We start from the raw sequence: 17,171 nt of genomic DNA, 5'->3' as shown, positions 1-17,171 counted from the left end.
TATACGCAGCAGCTTTGGCCAGCACCACAGCTCAAGCGCATCAATCCTCCTCCTATCAGCTTTTTTTCTCAGTCCAGCTTTCACATTCATACATGGCTATGGGGATAATGGTGGTTTGCATTATCCTGCATTTAGTTGCTATACCGATATCCCTACTTTTCCAGATTTTGGCCATGTTTAGCATCATGCTTCGCCCAAATGCTATCCTACGTTTTATCTCCAACATGGTCACTTTTTGAGCCCAGGAAGATGAAGTCGCGCACACATTCTATGACCTCACTGTCGATTTTGATTTCAATTTGGCCCCTTTTTTTGTGGTTGTCATAATTTTAGCCTTTTTCTTTTTACTAACTAAATACGCGGGTTTCTTTACATCCGTGTTTCACGCACACAAAAAATTCAACATCTGTTTGCACTGTGTTTTTTTTTTTTTCTTTACACTCCCATAGACTTTCATGGGCGATTGTGGTCCGTGATATGGAACAAAATGGGACATGCTGCGTTTTTAGTTGTTTTTTTTAAGGGCAAAAAATGTGTGCATAAAAACCACATGTCTGACTAAACCATTTTAATTCTGTGGGTCCGTATTCAGTCAATTGAAAATTAGTATTAGCCTGTCATTTTCATTGTGACCTGCCAACTACCTGATGTCTGTTGGGGCTTTCCTAATCCCCCCCCCCCCCCCCAACAGATAAAGTCAGGGAAAGAATTCCAACGCCCAATCGTTTTCTTCTCTCTGGAGATAAGCTGCCGCCTGAGCTGTCTGGCAGCGGCTTACTCTACTCTCCCTGTTAACACATGATTGCTTGGCCAACTATGTACATGGATGGAACTCCTGGACATTCATCCAACCGCTATTGACGGAGTATGGGCATTTTTAGGGAATGTCTCCTGCCACTACATATGGCATAATAATTTACACCAACAATTAGATAGCTGGGGTATCTAGTGTGTGATAAACTAGTCTTTTCACCTCCGGCCTAATATTTTGTCTTCTTTGCAAGTGTAACTCCTTTTCAGAAATGTAACTTTCCTGCAGACAAGGAGATAGAAGATCATTTCTACATGAACTGGCAGATGTTCCGTTTGCGGTGCACTTATGCTGATATTTCATACATTAACGTCTATGATAAAGTGGTCTTGGCATGACTTCTCTGATGTAATTTATAGTAGCTGTATCCCATCTGTGTTTTAATCTACTGTTTTAGATTTGCATAAGCCCAAAAGTTGTGACTTGGATAAGCAAGAGTTCCAGTGTAAGAACAGCAAGTGCGTCAGCTCCAACCTGCTCTGTGACCTTTTTGATGATTGTGGAGATGGTTCGGATGAAGAAAACTGTCCTCATAGTAAGTGTGCAACCCACTGTACACCCCATGTGCATCATTCTGTCTGTTAACCGGGTTCTATGTGTATGTACTATTGATGATCTATCCCCAGGAAAGGTCATTAATAGTTACTCAGCAGGAATCCAACATTCAGGATCCCTGCTGATCAGTCAATCCTACGGCCGCTGTCAGTGCAGTAGGGTGAGACATCCACACCGGTGGTCAGGGGCCGAAGTGTAATAGATGGATTCATTTCCATTGAAATCAATGGGAGTAAAGCAATCTATTACACTTCCAACCTAGTTAGCACCAGTAACCAATAGACTTTTAGTGCTATAGTAAATTGTGTACAGTGACAGGAGGCCATTATATATCATTCCCTAATGCTCTCAGTTCTCTTTAAAACATTTGGTCAATCACAGTGAAGGAATTTACAGTAATTTATATTCTTGAAGCCAAAATAAGTGCATATAATTTGTCATTATTTGGCAGATGCTAAAAACTATGGCTGCCATACTGCCAATAGCACCATCTGCGGGGAAGAGATGAAATGTATCCAGACACAGACCAGCGTGTACTGCACATGTAAAGATGGATTCCAGAAGATCCCAGGCAGCAGTGCATGCAGAGGTAAGGATGAAAGACCATCACGTTTCTGTATATGAGGACATACATGTCTATTCGGTGGTGTTGGGAATAGATGGAGACCTGTGACAATGCTCATAAAACAGTGATGGTTAACATTGCTTTAACAAAACGATCAATCCTAATTGGCACTCAAGTACATGTGAACGGTTCTCAAGAATGGCTGCTATCTAAACCGACTACAAAATATAACACAATATGAAACATTTTGGAAAGGATTCTTACTTGTTTGTACGTAGAGAGTAAGTGTAGCAGTACGCAGTCCTACCAAAAGTAATTGGACAGCTGAGTAAGAATCAAAAGTAGTATTTATTTCCATATGTTAATACTCAGTGGGGCTCCTTTGGCCCTAATGACATCAGGTACTCTACCGTCTAATACACTTCAGCTGGTACTTCCCTTTAAACGTCTGGCGAGTTCTCTCAAAGAAGATGGACACTGACCCAACATTCTAGTTTGTCCCAATGATGTTCAGTAGGATTCAGGTCCGGACTCTCTGCAGGCCAGTCCCATCGTGGAACATCCATATCATCAAACCAACATACAACAGCATTGGATGTGTGACAAGCTGAGTTGTCTTGTTGGAAGTATGGCTGACCATTCTCAGAGTATTACCACATTGTTAGCAGCACATTATCGTCTATAATGTCAGGGTACACCTCCATGCTCATGGTTCTTGCCATTATAACAAACGGACCAAGACCATACCACGTTAAACATCTCCAGACCATAACAGAACCTCCAATGTACTTAACTGTTGACACAACACACTCAGGCAAAAGTCATCCCCCAGACATCCTCCACACCCGGGTACGGCCACCTTATTTGAAGATTGTCACTCTATAGAATGTTTTTCCATTGCTCAACTGTCCAATGACGACGCTGCTTGCACCACTTTAGATGGCCTGATGCATTACGCTTTGTGATGGATGGCTTGTGTGCACCGCCTAACCTGTATATCCAATAGCATGCAGTTCCTTTCACAAACTATGGCTGACACCTTCAAGGGTCTGCGTCTTATGCAGTATGGTTTAGGATACGTGACATGCTAATAAGACACAATTCATTTTACTGAGGCTGGACAAATATCCGTCTGGGGTGATTTAGTGAATCCTGCATTAAGCAGGTGGTTGGACCTGATGACCCTTGAAGTCGCTTCTAACTTTACCATTCTATGATAGGGGTGTGCAAATCGTTTTAGTAGGATAGTATGTGGTTAATATCATTCAGGCATGATGAATTTCAGTCATTGATGATTCCCCAGAATGCAGTCATATATATGAATCCTTTTTAAGGCGGGCGCTTCCCATTTGTTCCCAGTGAATGTCACAAAACCTTTTTTCTCTTGTAGATGTGAACGAGTGCCTGGCATTTGGTACTTGCTCACAGATCTGTAACAACACCAAAGGCTCCCACATGTGCACCTGTGCAAAGAACTTCGTCAAGTCCAATCATACCTGCAAAGCTGATGGTAAGAGTGGAACGATATTGAATAAAGTGACCGTTGGGCCAAGGCTTGAACAGTAGTGCCGTCCAAGTGCCCTCGGTTTTCCTATATGCACAGTTGACTGTAGTGGGCACAAGGTTGTACGTAGGTTCTCTTGATCCATCAGATTGATGTCTGCTGTCTCGTTATTTTCAGGACCTAATCAAGTCCTTTATATTGCTGACGATAATGAGATCAGAAGCCTCTATCCATTTAATCCCAACTCTGCATATGAACAGACCTTCAGAGGTGATGAAAATGTGCGCATTGATGCCATGGACGTATATGTGAAGGGCAACAAGATCTACTGGAGCAACTGGCACATGGGGAAGATCTCTTATAGAGAGCTTCATACGTCCTCTTCAGCTACGAATTCCAACCGGAACAAGCGTCAGATTGATGTGGGGGTGACTGACCTGGATGTGAGTATATGACTTGTACTGTCTTTGGTGGTAATGATGAAGATATTTGACTTGCGGCCACGAGCCTTCTGATTTTGGTTCGTCCTGTATATCTTGCATTCGTCTACTTTAGCAATTGCATGAACTTGACGTCTTTCCTCTTTACAGATTCCTGGATTGAAGATGCCCAGGGGCATTGCTATTGATTGGGTCGCAGGAAATATTTACTGGACTGATTCGGGACGTGATGTCATCGAGGTGGCTCAGATGAAAGGAGAACATAGGAAAACTTTAATCTCGGGGATGATTGACGAACCCCATGCCATAGTGGTGGATCCATTACGAGGGTAATGAATGGGACAATATTTGTTGAAGGGAGTTACTATTATTATGTGTTATGTATACAGAGACAATAATGTGAAGCTTATTCGTGTCTCTTTTCATGCAGAACGATGTATTGGTCTGATTGGGGAAATCACCCAAAAATTGAAACAGCGGCTATGGATGGTACTATGAGGGAAACTCTGGTAGAGGAGAACATTCAGTGGCCTACAGGTATATGATGCGTGATTTCAGTCTTGCCTATGTTGGAAGGAGTGCCCTATACAAGAATGGTCTCTTCTTATATTGCAATCTAGTTTTATACTGTGAGGTATGGTATGCGTAATTGGCATATAATGACACCTAAATTATGGTGCTTATAGGATAGGCCCCGGTAAGTCCAGCGGTGTAACTTTTCGACTTGGCAGACTGCTCGTTTCTGTGCTGTCACCCCGGATGTTGGCACTTGGACACTCATTATGACCCTCTTCATTCAGTCCACTCGCGCACACACTCCACTGTCCTCTATGGGAGTGCACGGACTGAATGTAAAGAGTCACACAGATGGATGAAACGCCGAATTTCCAGGGTAACAGTGCAGGAACGGAGAGCCTGGTAAGTATAAAAATTACACCGCTCGATTCTGCACTAACTGTCCTATAAGCACCATAACCAGCGCTCCTGTCTGAAGTTAGATCAGTTGCTAAGTTATGTAGCTGAACCCATCATAACGGGAGTCCTCTCCTCCAAAGACCTTGGAGCTATATTTAATAAAATCTGGGAGAAAAATACATACTTTAAAGGGGTTATGTTAGTATAGGAAATTTCTTTTTAAAGGCTGCGCAGGTCATAATCCTCTTCCCCCGGGACTCAGCTGAGCCACTCCTGCCCCATTCTTGTTCCCTTCTGTGGATGCCCTCCATAGGTCATGTGTGCGCTGTGACCAATCAGCGACCATGGTGTCTGCATCCGAACCGCTTGCATCACCGCTTACATCCTGGGTACCATGATGCCAGGATTTCACTAAGGACTCTGATTGGCTGCAGTGGTCACCATTTCTTGGCCATTTCTTCTTTCCTGGAGGTACAGGTCATGAAATCCAGTAACCATCCCTGTATTTCTTTCAGCTATTTTCGAAACGCGTAATCTGTGCTGGCTATAATTTAATTAATAAAGAAGAAATCCGGTTAATTCCTTTTGCTTTTATGAGCTTTACATTACAAGAGTTGCATCCGCGGTCCATCATTTTTTCCTTCTTACAATTTAATCATTTCTATGCCCGTTACATGGTGATGGTTATTGGACTGGCAGCACCCTACTAAATATTCTGAATAGGATCATATCCTGCTCCACCCTTCTCTTCTCTTGGATCAATAGTTGATTAGTGGGGGATAGTTGATTGCTGCTCAGGATCCCCACCGATCAGGTGATTCTCCGGCCCATTGTCTGTGGGCACAGAAGTTGTCATCGGTGGTCAGGGCTGGAAGTTTAATAGACGGCTTCACGCCCATTGAAATCAATAGGAGCAATGCCTCCTATTATACTACCAGTTTTGACCACAATGAGGAGCTGGAAGTGTAATAGCAGGCGTTGCTCCCATCAATTTCAGTGGGAGTGAAGCCATCTCTTACACTTCCGGTCCTGACCGCTGATGACCACATCCAGCCCACTGCACTGACAGTGGGCCAGAGGACCAGCTGATTGACAAGGATCCTGAGTAGTAGACCCCCACCAATCAGCTATTGACAACCTATCCTGAGGATAGCTCATAAATAGTAAAAGCCCAACATACCCTTTTAAGACTTTTAGGAACCTCTTATATGTTTGATATCCAAGTGAAGTTTTAAGGGAAGCATCAAATTTCTTATGGCTGATAATCAAGACTAGAATTTTTGAAATGGTCATATGATACAATTATACATATACCTGTATATAGAAGTTAATTAAGTTGTTGCTTATTTTTAAGGCCTGGCTGTTGATTACTACAATGAACGTCTTTATTGGGCTGATGCCAAGTTATCCATCATCAGCAGTATCCGTCTCAATGGAACAGATCCTGTAGTTGTGATCAATAACAAGAAAGGTAACCAATATAACCTGACCAAAAAAATGTATTGTCCCTCGTATCACATAACTTTTGCTATAGAGAGATATTGAGATATATATATATATATATATATATATATATATATATATATATAGAAAAGCAGAAAATGAAATAAAGTTTTGTAAGACCTAAAAAAGTTTTTGTTTTCTTTTTGTTTGTTCACTTGCACTTTCCTAGGTCTCACTCATCCGTTCAGCATTGATATATTTGAGGATTACATCTATGGAGTTACATACATTAACAACCTCATTTTTAAAGTCCACAAGTTTGGACATGGCCCGGTGACCAATCTTACTTGGGGAATTAACCATGTGACGGATGTTGTTCTGCATCACCAGTATAAGCAACCCGAAGGTAAATAAAAAAAAGGACATCTGTAAATTATAATCGAGATAGAATGCTGAAAATAATAAGATAGGCAGGCTACACAGGTAATTGTTAGTTGAACTGACCACTTCTGGTGGATAGCAGGGGATTTTAGTCTGGACGATGGGAACAGCTCATTTCCAGTTATTGTACATGACTAGACGTACTTTACAATAGATCAGTCAATGATGATTTCTTAATTGATTTATTTTTTTTAATGCAACACTATAGGCCATAGACAACGAGCAGAAAAATAGTTATCGGGAGCATAAAGCCTGACAGCTGTGCGAATGACTATCACTCCTGTACTTTCACGCAAGACCGATAGTCATACAGTGTATGGAGGTTGCTGGATATCTCGCCCGCCCGCCTTAATTCACTGTGAACAGGCAGCTCATAGATGGAACAACTAACTCCTGTTCACATTGAGCAAGAATTTGCTCACTAGTCACTTTGTTTCAGTGAGCTAATGACTAATGAGCGATTTCTCGCTCAGTGCCCTGTCAGTGGCTGTGTATACATGGGCGACTATCCCTAAAAATCGCTGTTTCAAGCAATTATTTGGATGATATCCCCTCCTATAAAGTTACCCTTACTCAATGATCCCTAGCATCTACCACTGAGGAAAGAAGAATCAGGTAGGATGGATTTTTCCTGTCCAATCCTTTAGACTTGCGCAGTAAGGGTCAGTCACTATCTGTTTGTGTCTTTAGTGACCAATCCATGCGACCGGAAGAAGTGCGAGTGGTTGTGTCTACTAAGTCCCAGTGGACCAGTCTGTACATGTCCAAATGGAAGAAGACTGGACAATGGAACGTGTGTACTTATTCCATCACCCACTCTGTCTCCTGACGGTAAGTGTGGACATAAGTGAATAACCGTTGAAATGCTTTTTTTTTCTTTTGCTAATTTTGCTTTTTTTTAACTTAGAATCCATTCCAGATACTTGCAATATAGAGTGTTTGAATGGAGGGCAGTGTTTCCTGAATGCCAGAAAGCAAGCCAAGTGCCGCTGTTCACCAAGTTATCATGGAGAAAGGTGTGAAATTGACCAGTGTAAAGATTACTGCAAGAACGGAGGAAACTGCGCCCCATCACGCACAGGTAAGCTAAAAGGAGTTAATGAGAGTTCACACATTGCCTAAAGTAGAGTAGAAGTTCCTCAAAGCGCTCTTCACTTCTTTTTCTTTAATGGGGTTATTCAAGACTGTAATATTGATGAGATATTTGATCAATGGGGGGGCAACCTTCAGCTCATGGCAGCCCAGGCTCATACACGTCAATGGGACAAGCTGCAGTGCCAACTACAACCGCAGCCATATGTACACTGCTGTGCCATGGTGAATAATGAAGGGCTTATGATGCTCTCTGGAGTACAACAGCCATTTCATTCAATGGATACACTTTTCGAAGCTTTTTATATAATGAATGAGGGGAACCTTCTTATTGAATACAGGGCACAGTATCTAATCACATTGTATCCCATTTAATAGACTTTATGAGCCTTAGACCAGATTTACCAGCATTAAACTCTGTTTTTGCCAAATATCTTCTCTAGGTTTACCAACATGCCGCTGCTCTACTGGATTCACCGGTCCCACATGCCAGGAACAAGTATGCACCCCAGACTACTGCCTAAACAACGCTACTTGTTCAGTCAACATGGGCAACCAACCAAACTGCCGCTGCCTTTCTGATTACATTGGAGACAAGTGTCAATATCGTACGTAGATATCAAAAGTTATTTTTCTCATGGGGCATGAATGTCAGCATAAAGAAGCCAATAACATGGAAAGTGTTTTCCAGGCAAATACGATTGATTGACCTGTCCTCGGGATAGGTCTTCAGTAGCTGATTGGCTCAGGCCCCCGGCCAATCAGCTGTACCGGTGTCCGCTGTCAGCACCACAATACACAGGGTATGGAGCGGATGCAGATCATTGCAACCTTTGTGTAGTGGGGGGCACTGGTGATTGCAGACTCAATGACAGCTGCAATTACCAGTGCCCCCCACTACACAGGGGTTGGAGCGATCTGCTTCTGCTCCATGTCCCGTGTGTTGTGGCACTGAAAGTAGATGTCTGATCACTGATCGACTGGGGTCTGCAAGCAGCGGACCCCAGTTGATCAGCTATGGATGACCTATCCTGAGCTCGGAAAACCCCTTGAAATGCAATGTTTCCGGGTAACATTGCATCTGTCTCTCGTGGCTCAAGTCAGATGCAGGATCACAAGTACATTGCATGAGTTACCACTATGAACATCATTCTATAATAAGACCCTTTTTTTACCATGTGCGGAATTTCCATAGGCCACAAGGAATTCTTAAATAAACATTACTAATTAGTTAACATTTTTTAACAGGCTGATCAGACATCCTACATTTCAATCAACCCATATGATAACATTCTGAGGAATGATAAATGGAATTAGCAGCAAATGAAAGAAGAGCTTGAAGAATTTTTGGCCTCATTGATCAAACCTGTCTAATAGTACAACTGACTTTGTTGCACATAAGAACTAATCACAGCTCGGCTTTCATTTTATCAGAGCAGTATAAGAAAAAAGAAGCTGTGCTGTGATTGGTTGTTATGGGCAACAGTGACCGTTTTACTGCTAGAAAGTTTTGATAAATGAGGCCTTTTGTCTCCTGAATTTTGAAGTTCTTGTCAACTATGCAACATCATGAAGCAAAATGGTGACCCCTTTACCGCCTGCACAAACAGTAGGGGGGTATGCCGGAACAAAATCAGTCATTTCAGTTTAAAGAAATTGCCAACAAGTTTGTCTCTCCTGGAAGTGTCCTAAAACAGTCTGGGGAACTCATCAGAGTGTTTCCAATGAGAAGGTTTTCATAGAAGTCCAAGGATATCAATTTGCCAAGCCTCAAGACAATCCAATATATGGCCATCGAGTACTCCACAAGAGGCTTTTTTGTTATCCGTATATAGTGCAGATTGTCCAACAATTGAAGCCAGGCGACAAATTTGCTCCAAAGTCCTTGATCGTATCAACACCAACTGTCACTTTCTTGGAAGCATCTTGTTCTCGGACGAGGCCACATTTAATCTGTTAGTATTTGTCATTCGGCATCATGTCCAGATATGGGGAACTGAAAATTCCCATGTCTATAGAGAACATGCCAAAAACTGAAAGTTTGGTGTGGTGTAATAAAGGTAAATGTACGATATGCCTTGACATGTTAGAACAGTTCCTGCATCCCCAAGTAGCCGATCTGCAACCTGACCTCTTCCATCAAGATAGGGTTTCCCTACATTAGAGTATGATTGTTTGGCATTCCCTCAATAACACCTTTCCACATTGCTGGTTTGGATGTGGTTGACCGATTTGGTGGTCGCCCTGTTTGCCAGATCTTATTGCACTGGATTTCTTCCCCCTCGGATTATGTGACTGACTGTGTATTCACGGCTATTGTGAATGATCTCCCAGATTTGTAGACCGGCATTTGTGAGACGACTGCTACTGTAACAGTGGGCATGTTGGAGAGATAGTGGCAAGAAACGGAGAACAGGCTGGATATTGTTCGTGCCACCAGTGGGGCACATGTAGAGGTTTATTAGTGTGTGCCTAAAAAGTTTTTAGAGGAGTTTTTACATTTTCCTTTTATTTTCCTCCTGTTCATTCTTTCCGGTCTGTAAACTGATAAAATGTAAAAGGTTTGAACAGAACACCCTACATATTGCATTGACACCTGAACACTGCACTTTATTCGTGGCGCCTCCGTTTTGTATAATTTTTTTTGTCCTAAAATGTGTATTTTGGGAAAGAGCCAAAACATTCAATTTGTCGTGGGTTCACAAATAATCCCTGTTCTTTGAATACGGAAGCTGATGAACTTTGGACTTGAGGCTAATATGGAGTCATGCCATTGGACAAGTGTGTAACACAAAGTAACATACAATAGTTATAGCTAATTGAACTGAGGTGGCCCCAATGTGGCTTGAAAGCCTCATGCTGCTCCAACCATCCTCAACCCCCATAAGGAATTGGTGGCCCAGGTTTAATGAGAAAGTTCCATATTTCGGGCATGTACACAGCTGATGGAAGACCTCTGTCATAGATCACTTCTACCTGCCAGTAATAATGCCAGAATTTAGTAGTTGATCAATTGAATCTTCTGTGATTACAGTAGACAGCCGTGCAGAGCCATGAAGGAGACAAATGTGCGCCTTATTTTACTGTATGAACACTGCAGTGTGGAGTATCTATGACAGGAGACAACTATCTAGTTCTAGTGTGCACAGTCCAGGGGTGCCATTAATATTCCTAGGCCTTGGCATGGCTGCCTTCCTCCAACAGCGCCACACCTGTCCTTGGTTTGTGTCTAGTATTGCAGTTCAGCTTCATTGAAGTGGAAAGAGCTAAACTGCAATACCACACACAACCTGTGGACAGATATGGTGCTGTTTTGGGGGAAAAAAGGCATGTTTTACTAATTCATATTCTTATTTTAAGAGTAGAACTAACTTTGATTTGGGGCTTTAGTCATGGTAATTCAGGTCCCCCCAGTTGGCTGTGGTGTGTGTTTTTACAACTCTTTGATTGAGGCCCCAAAATGGTAGCTGTTACCTTTGTGCAGGGCACAAGTATGGCAACCCTCATGTCTCCAACACATCAAATCTTGACACAATTCATGTTCAAAGTGGACCAAGGTATAAATGAATTAAGACATGAACACATGGGAAAAGCTAGCAGAGTAGTGAGAACGTTCTCCCTAATCAAATTCGCCTTGGTGGGCCCTGCCTAAAAATAGAGCGATTGCTCCTATAGAGACGGCCGCACATTTCAAACCTAGGGAACGTAGCCTGGTATATAGCTTATATAAGTTGCTGCCTCACCAAACACCTCAGACAGGAAAATAACCAGCACCCGTGTAAAGGCGGGCCCAGAATAAATACACTTCCATTATGGCTGATTAGCCGGCTAGTGGAGGCACCTCCCTGTCAGCCAATCAGTCCACACACCACAGAAGATGTTGTAGTAGGAAAGAGCAGAAGGGAACATTAAAGTCTCTGAGGGATTTCCGACAGATAAGTACTAAATGACAAGGGTCATCCGACACTGCCAGAGGTGTAATAACATTGGTCGAGGTTGACGTTCTGACGCCACCTCAGCTCCACTCCCTGATTGCATTTGGCACGCCTCAACTGCAGCTATCTATTACTGTGACTTACAATAACTAGCCAACTACCCATGAAACTTAAAACTAATATAGGAAGGAGCTGATGGGCATCTTGCAGGCTCATCTGTTGGACATGACTTAGTCATGGTTTTTTGAGTTTTTTCCATTGCAGCCACTGTTGCCCCAAGACCTCCTGCAGCAGGATCGGTTGTTCCTGAACAGCTTTAGTGGTTACTGCTGCTATAGATTACCCTGTCACATTATTTAAGTGTAATTGTGGAATCATTTAGTTTACTTTGTGAATTCCCCCAGAATCTAACATTGGACTTCTTTCCAGGAAAATGCACTGGGTACTGCGAGAATAATGGAATATGTCAGCTCAGCATTAATGGAACGAAGCAGTGCCGCTGTACTCCGAAGTTTGAAGGCAGTCGCTGTGAGAAAAACAGATGTGCTCGATGCAAAGATGGCAAATGTAGCTTGAACAATGGAGACGTTCTCTGCACGTAAGTCTGTTGGCACCATATCTGGGGGAATAGAGAAGCTGCTACACAACAGTAGCGCTCCACCTGCCCATCGTTCTGGAAATCTGCTCCATCATCTGCGGATTTCCTTGTAATGAGCAGAATTGACTCTAGATATCTCATCTATTTCATGTTTTCTTAAAGATGCAAGGACGGACGCATGGCCAAGTCTTGTTTGACCTGTGAAAATTACTGTAAGAATGGAGGAACCTGCACAATCAACCGGATGACAGAGATGCCAGAATGCCAGTAAGAAACCTTAGATCTTGTGGGACGCATCAGGATTAATATAACTAAAATGTGATTTTCCTATAAACGTTCAGATTTGATTAGGCGAGAACCCAGCCGTCTGTTTGAGAACACAATGGTTTATTGTCATTTGTATTGGAGCAGGAGAGTGTTAGTGCGAAGAATGTAGAGATGCTTAGAAGACTATGAATGATGGTTTCTTCAATGAGACCTTCTGAAAATGCCATATTCCCCACCATAGCGGAAATCACTTTTTATAGTCCAGATCTCCTCTTAAAGCTTTTAGTAACCGTTTAAATACTTTATTTGACTTTAAATCTTCTTTTCTAGATGCACGTCAGAAATGACTGGTCCAACATGTGAAGTATTTGTAGGGCAACAGCCGCCAATGTCTCGTACGTATATGCTATCTTCAATCGTTCTGCCGCTATGTATTACGGATAAACTGAGGATTTAAAGGGGTGGTTGTACCAAGATAGCTACAGGACAGGCGATAACTTTGATCGGTGGGGATCCAAACAATTGCAAGAATAGGCGTCATCAGGGGTATAGGAGCTATGGTTCTGGTGAAGCATGCTGGGGGAGCTGGTCTTCTAGCACAGAAACCTCATGTAGTTTATCCTGCGAAGCTTATGTCAGACTCTGGCCGCATTTATCACACATGCTGGCAGGTTATGCAGGGGGTCTAATCACTTGCCGAATCTGTAGCACATAGTGGTGTACTGCTGCATGGCAGCGAGCACCATTTGTAGCAAGTGTTATAGGCATGACCATGATATTTATGCCTAATCGGCAAGGCAGGGTATTGTTTCTCTTAGACCGTATTCGTCTATTGTATTACACTCATTCACACTATATTGAGACTCTGGTCTTTTTAATACACTGATACTATAATATTTTTCATTACATATCAATAAAAGTTACTTTTTAAAGGGGCCTAACTGTGGGTTTCAGCTTATGACAACGGCTGTGGTGGGATTGATTGATATGAATGGGGCGGGGATATGCATGCAAGTTCTTGGCCCCGTCGTAGGGACTTTCGGAACCCCCCTTATCGGGGTTGGTGAGGGTCCCAAGGGTTATAACGTTGTAATTGGTGGGGATCTAATATCCTATCCTGTGACTAGGGAATAAGTTTATATCTTGGTGCAACCCCTTTAGAGGGAATGTGTCATCAGGAAATTACCTATTATATAAATCACATTTTTGAGTTAAACCTATTTTTTAAGAATTTTTTTTTTTTTTAATTTTCGGTCACAATCTGTATTTGAAAAAAGAAAATTCCTAAAATCCTGCATTTTTCACACTGACCAAGGAGCCTAATATAGTCTGATTCTTCCTGTGCAGCGGTCATCTCCCATCAACTGTGCATCAAAACCACATTAGATTTCACACTATTTTGACATGGCTTTGCCAATATGCAACAGATTTCACCTTTTTAACCCTTTCCAATCCAATTTGTATCCTGGTTTTCCTAGGGGGCTTACTCTTTTTCTGCCGTTATAAAATGGCGCTATCTACTGGCTAAAGCCAGTACTGCATGAGGTGACACGTTGGATAGGCTCCGACAGCAGAGAGGCTGGCAATATACAGTAAGAGAACCCCGACGGATGTCTTGCAACATCGGAGCTGTACGGCCTTAAATCATAATGTCTTCAGACGTCAGACAGTGGATTGGAAAGGGTTAATTGAAGGGATGAAATCTGCTGTGGATCCGTCTCGAAATCCACATCAAAATCTGCACCAGTGGTGTGGATTATCTGCTGCTAAAAAAACCCTCAGTGTGGATTCTGATGCAGTTTTTGAGCCAAAGCAAGAAGTGGATTCACAAGAAATTGGAAATTTGAGGGACGAACTTATCCGCCTCCTGCCAGATCCGCTTCTGGCTTTGGCTCACAAAATTGCACCAAGAACTCCAGCGGCATTCTTCCAAAATAACATTGAGTGGAACTATGGTTAAGTTGGTTTCACAACATGACGTGCTTCACAAGCCACCAGATACGTGTGTAAAGAAAACCGTAGAGTACTGTATATTCCAGAGGCAACATTTCTGTAACTGTTACATTCATTGGAATGGGTCTTGCAGAAATCCATGTGCTTGTCGCTCAAACAATCCCATCCGTGGACATGTAAATTTGCTGTGTGTGAATATACCCTTAAAGTGGTTGTCCAAATGTAAACTATTGATGGCCTATCCTTTGGCCAGTGGAGGTCTGCTGATCAGGCCAGTGCGATCGTGCACTGAGATGACTTCTGTAGGAAACGGACATCTCCATTCTCACTGCAGTATTGAGGCTTGGTTTTACAGGCCATTTACTTCAATAGGAACTTTGCCTGTTTTACCAAGCCTGGCCACTGCAGTGAGAACAGTGCTGTCTGTTTGCTGTGGAAGTCCTCTCAGTGCATGAGCGCATTGGTTTTGCAAACAGCTGATCAGCCGTAATCTCAGGCAGCAGACCTCCATTGACCTACTATTAATGACCTATCTTAATGATAGACCATCAGTAGTTTACAACTGGGCAACCCCTTTAATATGCCCTAAAGTTTTGCAGTAGAAGCCTACAACAAAAACTTGTTGTGTTACTCCATTCTTGACTTTGTATGGCGCTAATCACAACATCCCCAAGCTAGGTTGATGATGGCAGCGCATCAAAATACCTAGGATATAGGTGGTCATAACCCAAAGGGGCATAGAAGGCCATTTATTCCAACGATTGGTGAGGATCTTGCCTCGCCCACCCAATTGACTATATTTTCTGACTTGTTACTAATTCCGTTTATTGTATTACCATTCTGTGCAGACTCACGTTTTTATCAATGATCTGAATCTCTTGTAGAAACGGCCTCCATTATAATTCCAATCGTGTTGATCCTGCTGCTTGTCATACTTGGAGTTGGAATATTCTTGTGGTATAGGCATCGGATGAGTGGGTAAGAAAATGGAATTTTATCTTCTACATTGCAATGCGCAATATTCAAAATAGTGTATTTTAGCATGGCCGCTTTCCATTAAGAGGGACGCCATTTTGAATAAGCTTTGATATATGTATTGTTTCCACAGGGCTAAAGGGTTCCAGCATCAAAGAATGACCAATGGGGCCATGAATGTAGAAATTGGCAATCCAACCTACAAAATGTACGAAGGAGAGCCAGACGATGATGTGGGGGAACTGCTGGATGCCGACTTCACTTTAGATCCAGATAAGGTAATCGAGCAGCAGCGTGGCGGCTGTTTACGGCACCTCTATCTATTGTACTGGGTTTTTCACATATTTTCTGAAAGTAGACTCCTGCCTCATTGTGAAAATCCCGCACAGCGCTTTACATTCATGCAATTTTGCATCCAATCATAATGTTGAGTAAAACTGCACAAAATGTATGTTTTTGGCTAAAGCCCAGCCTTGAGGCACAGAACTCCTCCTAAGAAATAAAGTTTGGGACGTGCAGAATGTAGACGTGCCACTTGTGTCTGTTCTACAAAGAAGGGCCTAGTGCAGACGGGCGAACTTGCACTGCGCGATCCGGAGCGAGCGTTCGCCTCCAGATCCCGCGCGAGCGTTCGCCTCCAGATCCCGCAGCAAATACAGCCCATAGGATATATGCATCTCCTTGCCCACGTGTGGAAATCAACAGCGATATTCCGCTAGCGGAGTAGAAATCGCAGCATGTCCTACTTAAGTGCGAGCCTGGCAGAGGCCTGTACTATCTACGTCATCACCGGCCCGACGGCTCTGCACTGCGCATGTGTGGCTGTGCACCAGCCGGCACATCCACGGAGCAGAGAGAAGACGCTGGACAGGTAAGCCGGGGGTCGCTGCAGGGGCACAAGGTCGCATCCAGCTGCGAGGATTTCGCAGTCAGATTCCGACCCGCCCTTGTGCATTCGTCCAAAAGAGATAAATTGTAGCTCATAAGACAAGTGTAGATGCATTGATGTGGCAGGAGAACTAGTCAGGACTGAGAAATAGAGAAAGTCCGGCATCTGTATGAAAATTATAGTATGGCTTTGTTTAACCTCTTACTGACCCATGACGTCAGGGAAGGGACCTATAGATGGCAGAGGCTCAGAAGCTGAGCCCACACCATCTGCAGCGGGAGCTGAATGTGTCTAACATCCGGGTTCCCACTGCAACAGTGAGGATCTGAGAAAACGCCAATCCCTTCTATTAATCCATTACATACCACGATCAATGTTGATTGCGGCATATACAGAGTTACCAGAAGGAGGGAGCTCTCTTTGTAAGATCATCAGCCCTTCACCATGCAATCAAGAAGGTCAATGGATGTCCGTTAAAGGGGTTGTCCCGCAAAATGAAGTAAAGGTAAACACTTCTGTATGGCCATATACATGCACTTTGTAATATACATCGTGCATTAAATATTGGCCATACAGAAGTTATATACTTACCTCCCTGTGTTGGCGTACCCGTCTCCATGGCGCCGACCGAATCCTTCGCCCGGCTCGATTAGACGCGCTTGCGCAGTCTGCCTCTTCTGTCCCGTTGAAGGGGCCGCTCCAGCGTGCTCGCGCCGCACAGCTGGTCTGCATATACACATCGAATTATTGAATTTGTGAATCCAGGACACAAATCTACTACAAGGTTA

General features: G+C 43.1%; 1 protein-coding gene across 2 annotated transcripts in view; it reads left to right on the top strand.

Moving 5' to 3' along the window:
* Positions 1-17,171, top strand: part of LRP1 (LDL receptor related protein 1) — a 308,223-nt gene that overhangs the window by 287,856 nt on the left and 3,196 nt on the right. For both annotated transcript variants that reach the window (XM_066584447.1, XM_066584446.1), the window contains exons 73-88: positions 1,209-1,346; positions 1,818-1,955; positions 3,322-3,441; positions 3,613-3,878; positions 4,026-4,204; positions 4,306-4,412; positions 6,145-6,261; positions 6,463-6,639; positions 7,365-7,505; positions 7,582-7,755; positions 8,210-8,374; positions 12,131-12,299; positions 12,462-12,566; positions 12,897-12,961; positions 15,404-15,497; positions 15,628-15,772. In XM_066584447.1, the coding sequence (XP_066440544.1) occupies positions 1,209-1,346; positions 1,818-1,955; positions 3,322-3,441; positions 3,613-3,878; positions 4,026-4,204; positions 4,306-4,412; positions 6,145-6,261; positions 6,463-6,639; positions 7,365-7,505; positions 7,582-7,755; positions 8,210-8,374; positions 12,131-12,299; positions 12,462-12,566; positions 12,897-12,961; positions 15,404-15,497; positions 15,628-15,772 (2,300 nt within the window). The remainder of the gene's footprint in view (positions 1-1,208; positions 1,347-1,817; positions 1,956-3,321; positions 3,442-3,612; positions 3,879-4,025; positions 4,205-4,305; positions 4,413-6,144; positions 6,262-6,462; positions 6,640-7,364; positions 7,506-7,581; positions 7,756-8,209; positions 8,375-12,130; positions 12,300-12,461; positions 12,567-12,896; positions 12,962-15,403; positions 15,498-15,627; positions 15,773-17,171) is intronic.

The sequence above is a fragment of the Eleutherodactylus coqui genome, chromosome 1 (genome assembly GCF_035609145.1).
Source record: "Eleutherodactylus coqui strain aEleCoq1 chromosome 1, aEleCoq1.hap1, whole genome shotgun sequence".
Classification (NCBI taxonomy): Eukaryota; Metazoa; Chordata; class Amphibia; order Anura; family Eleutherodactylidae; genus Eleutherodactylus; species Eleutherodactylus coqui.
The sequence above is the reverse complement of the archived record's forward strand: the minus strand, read 5'-3'. Positions and strand labels throughout refer to the sequence as shown.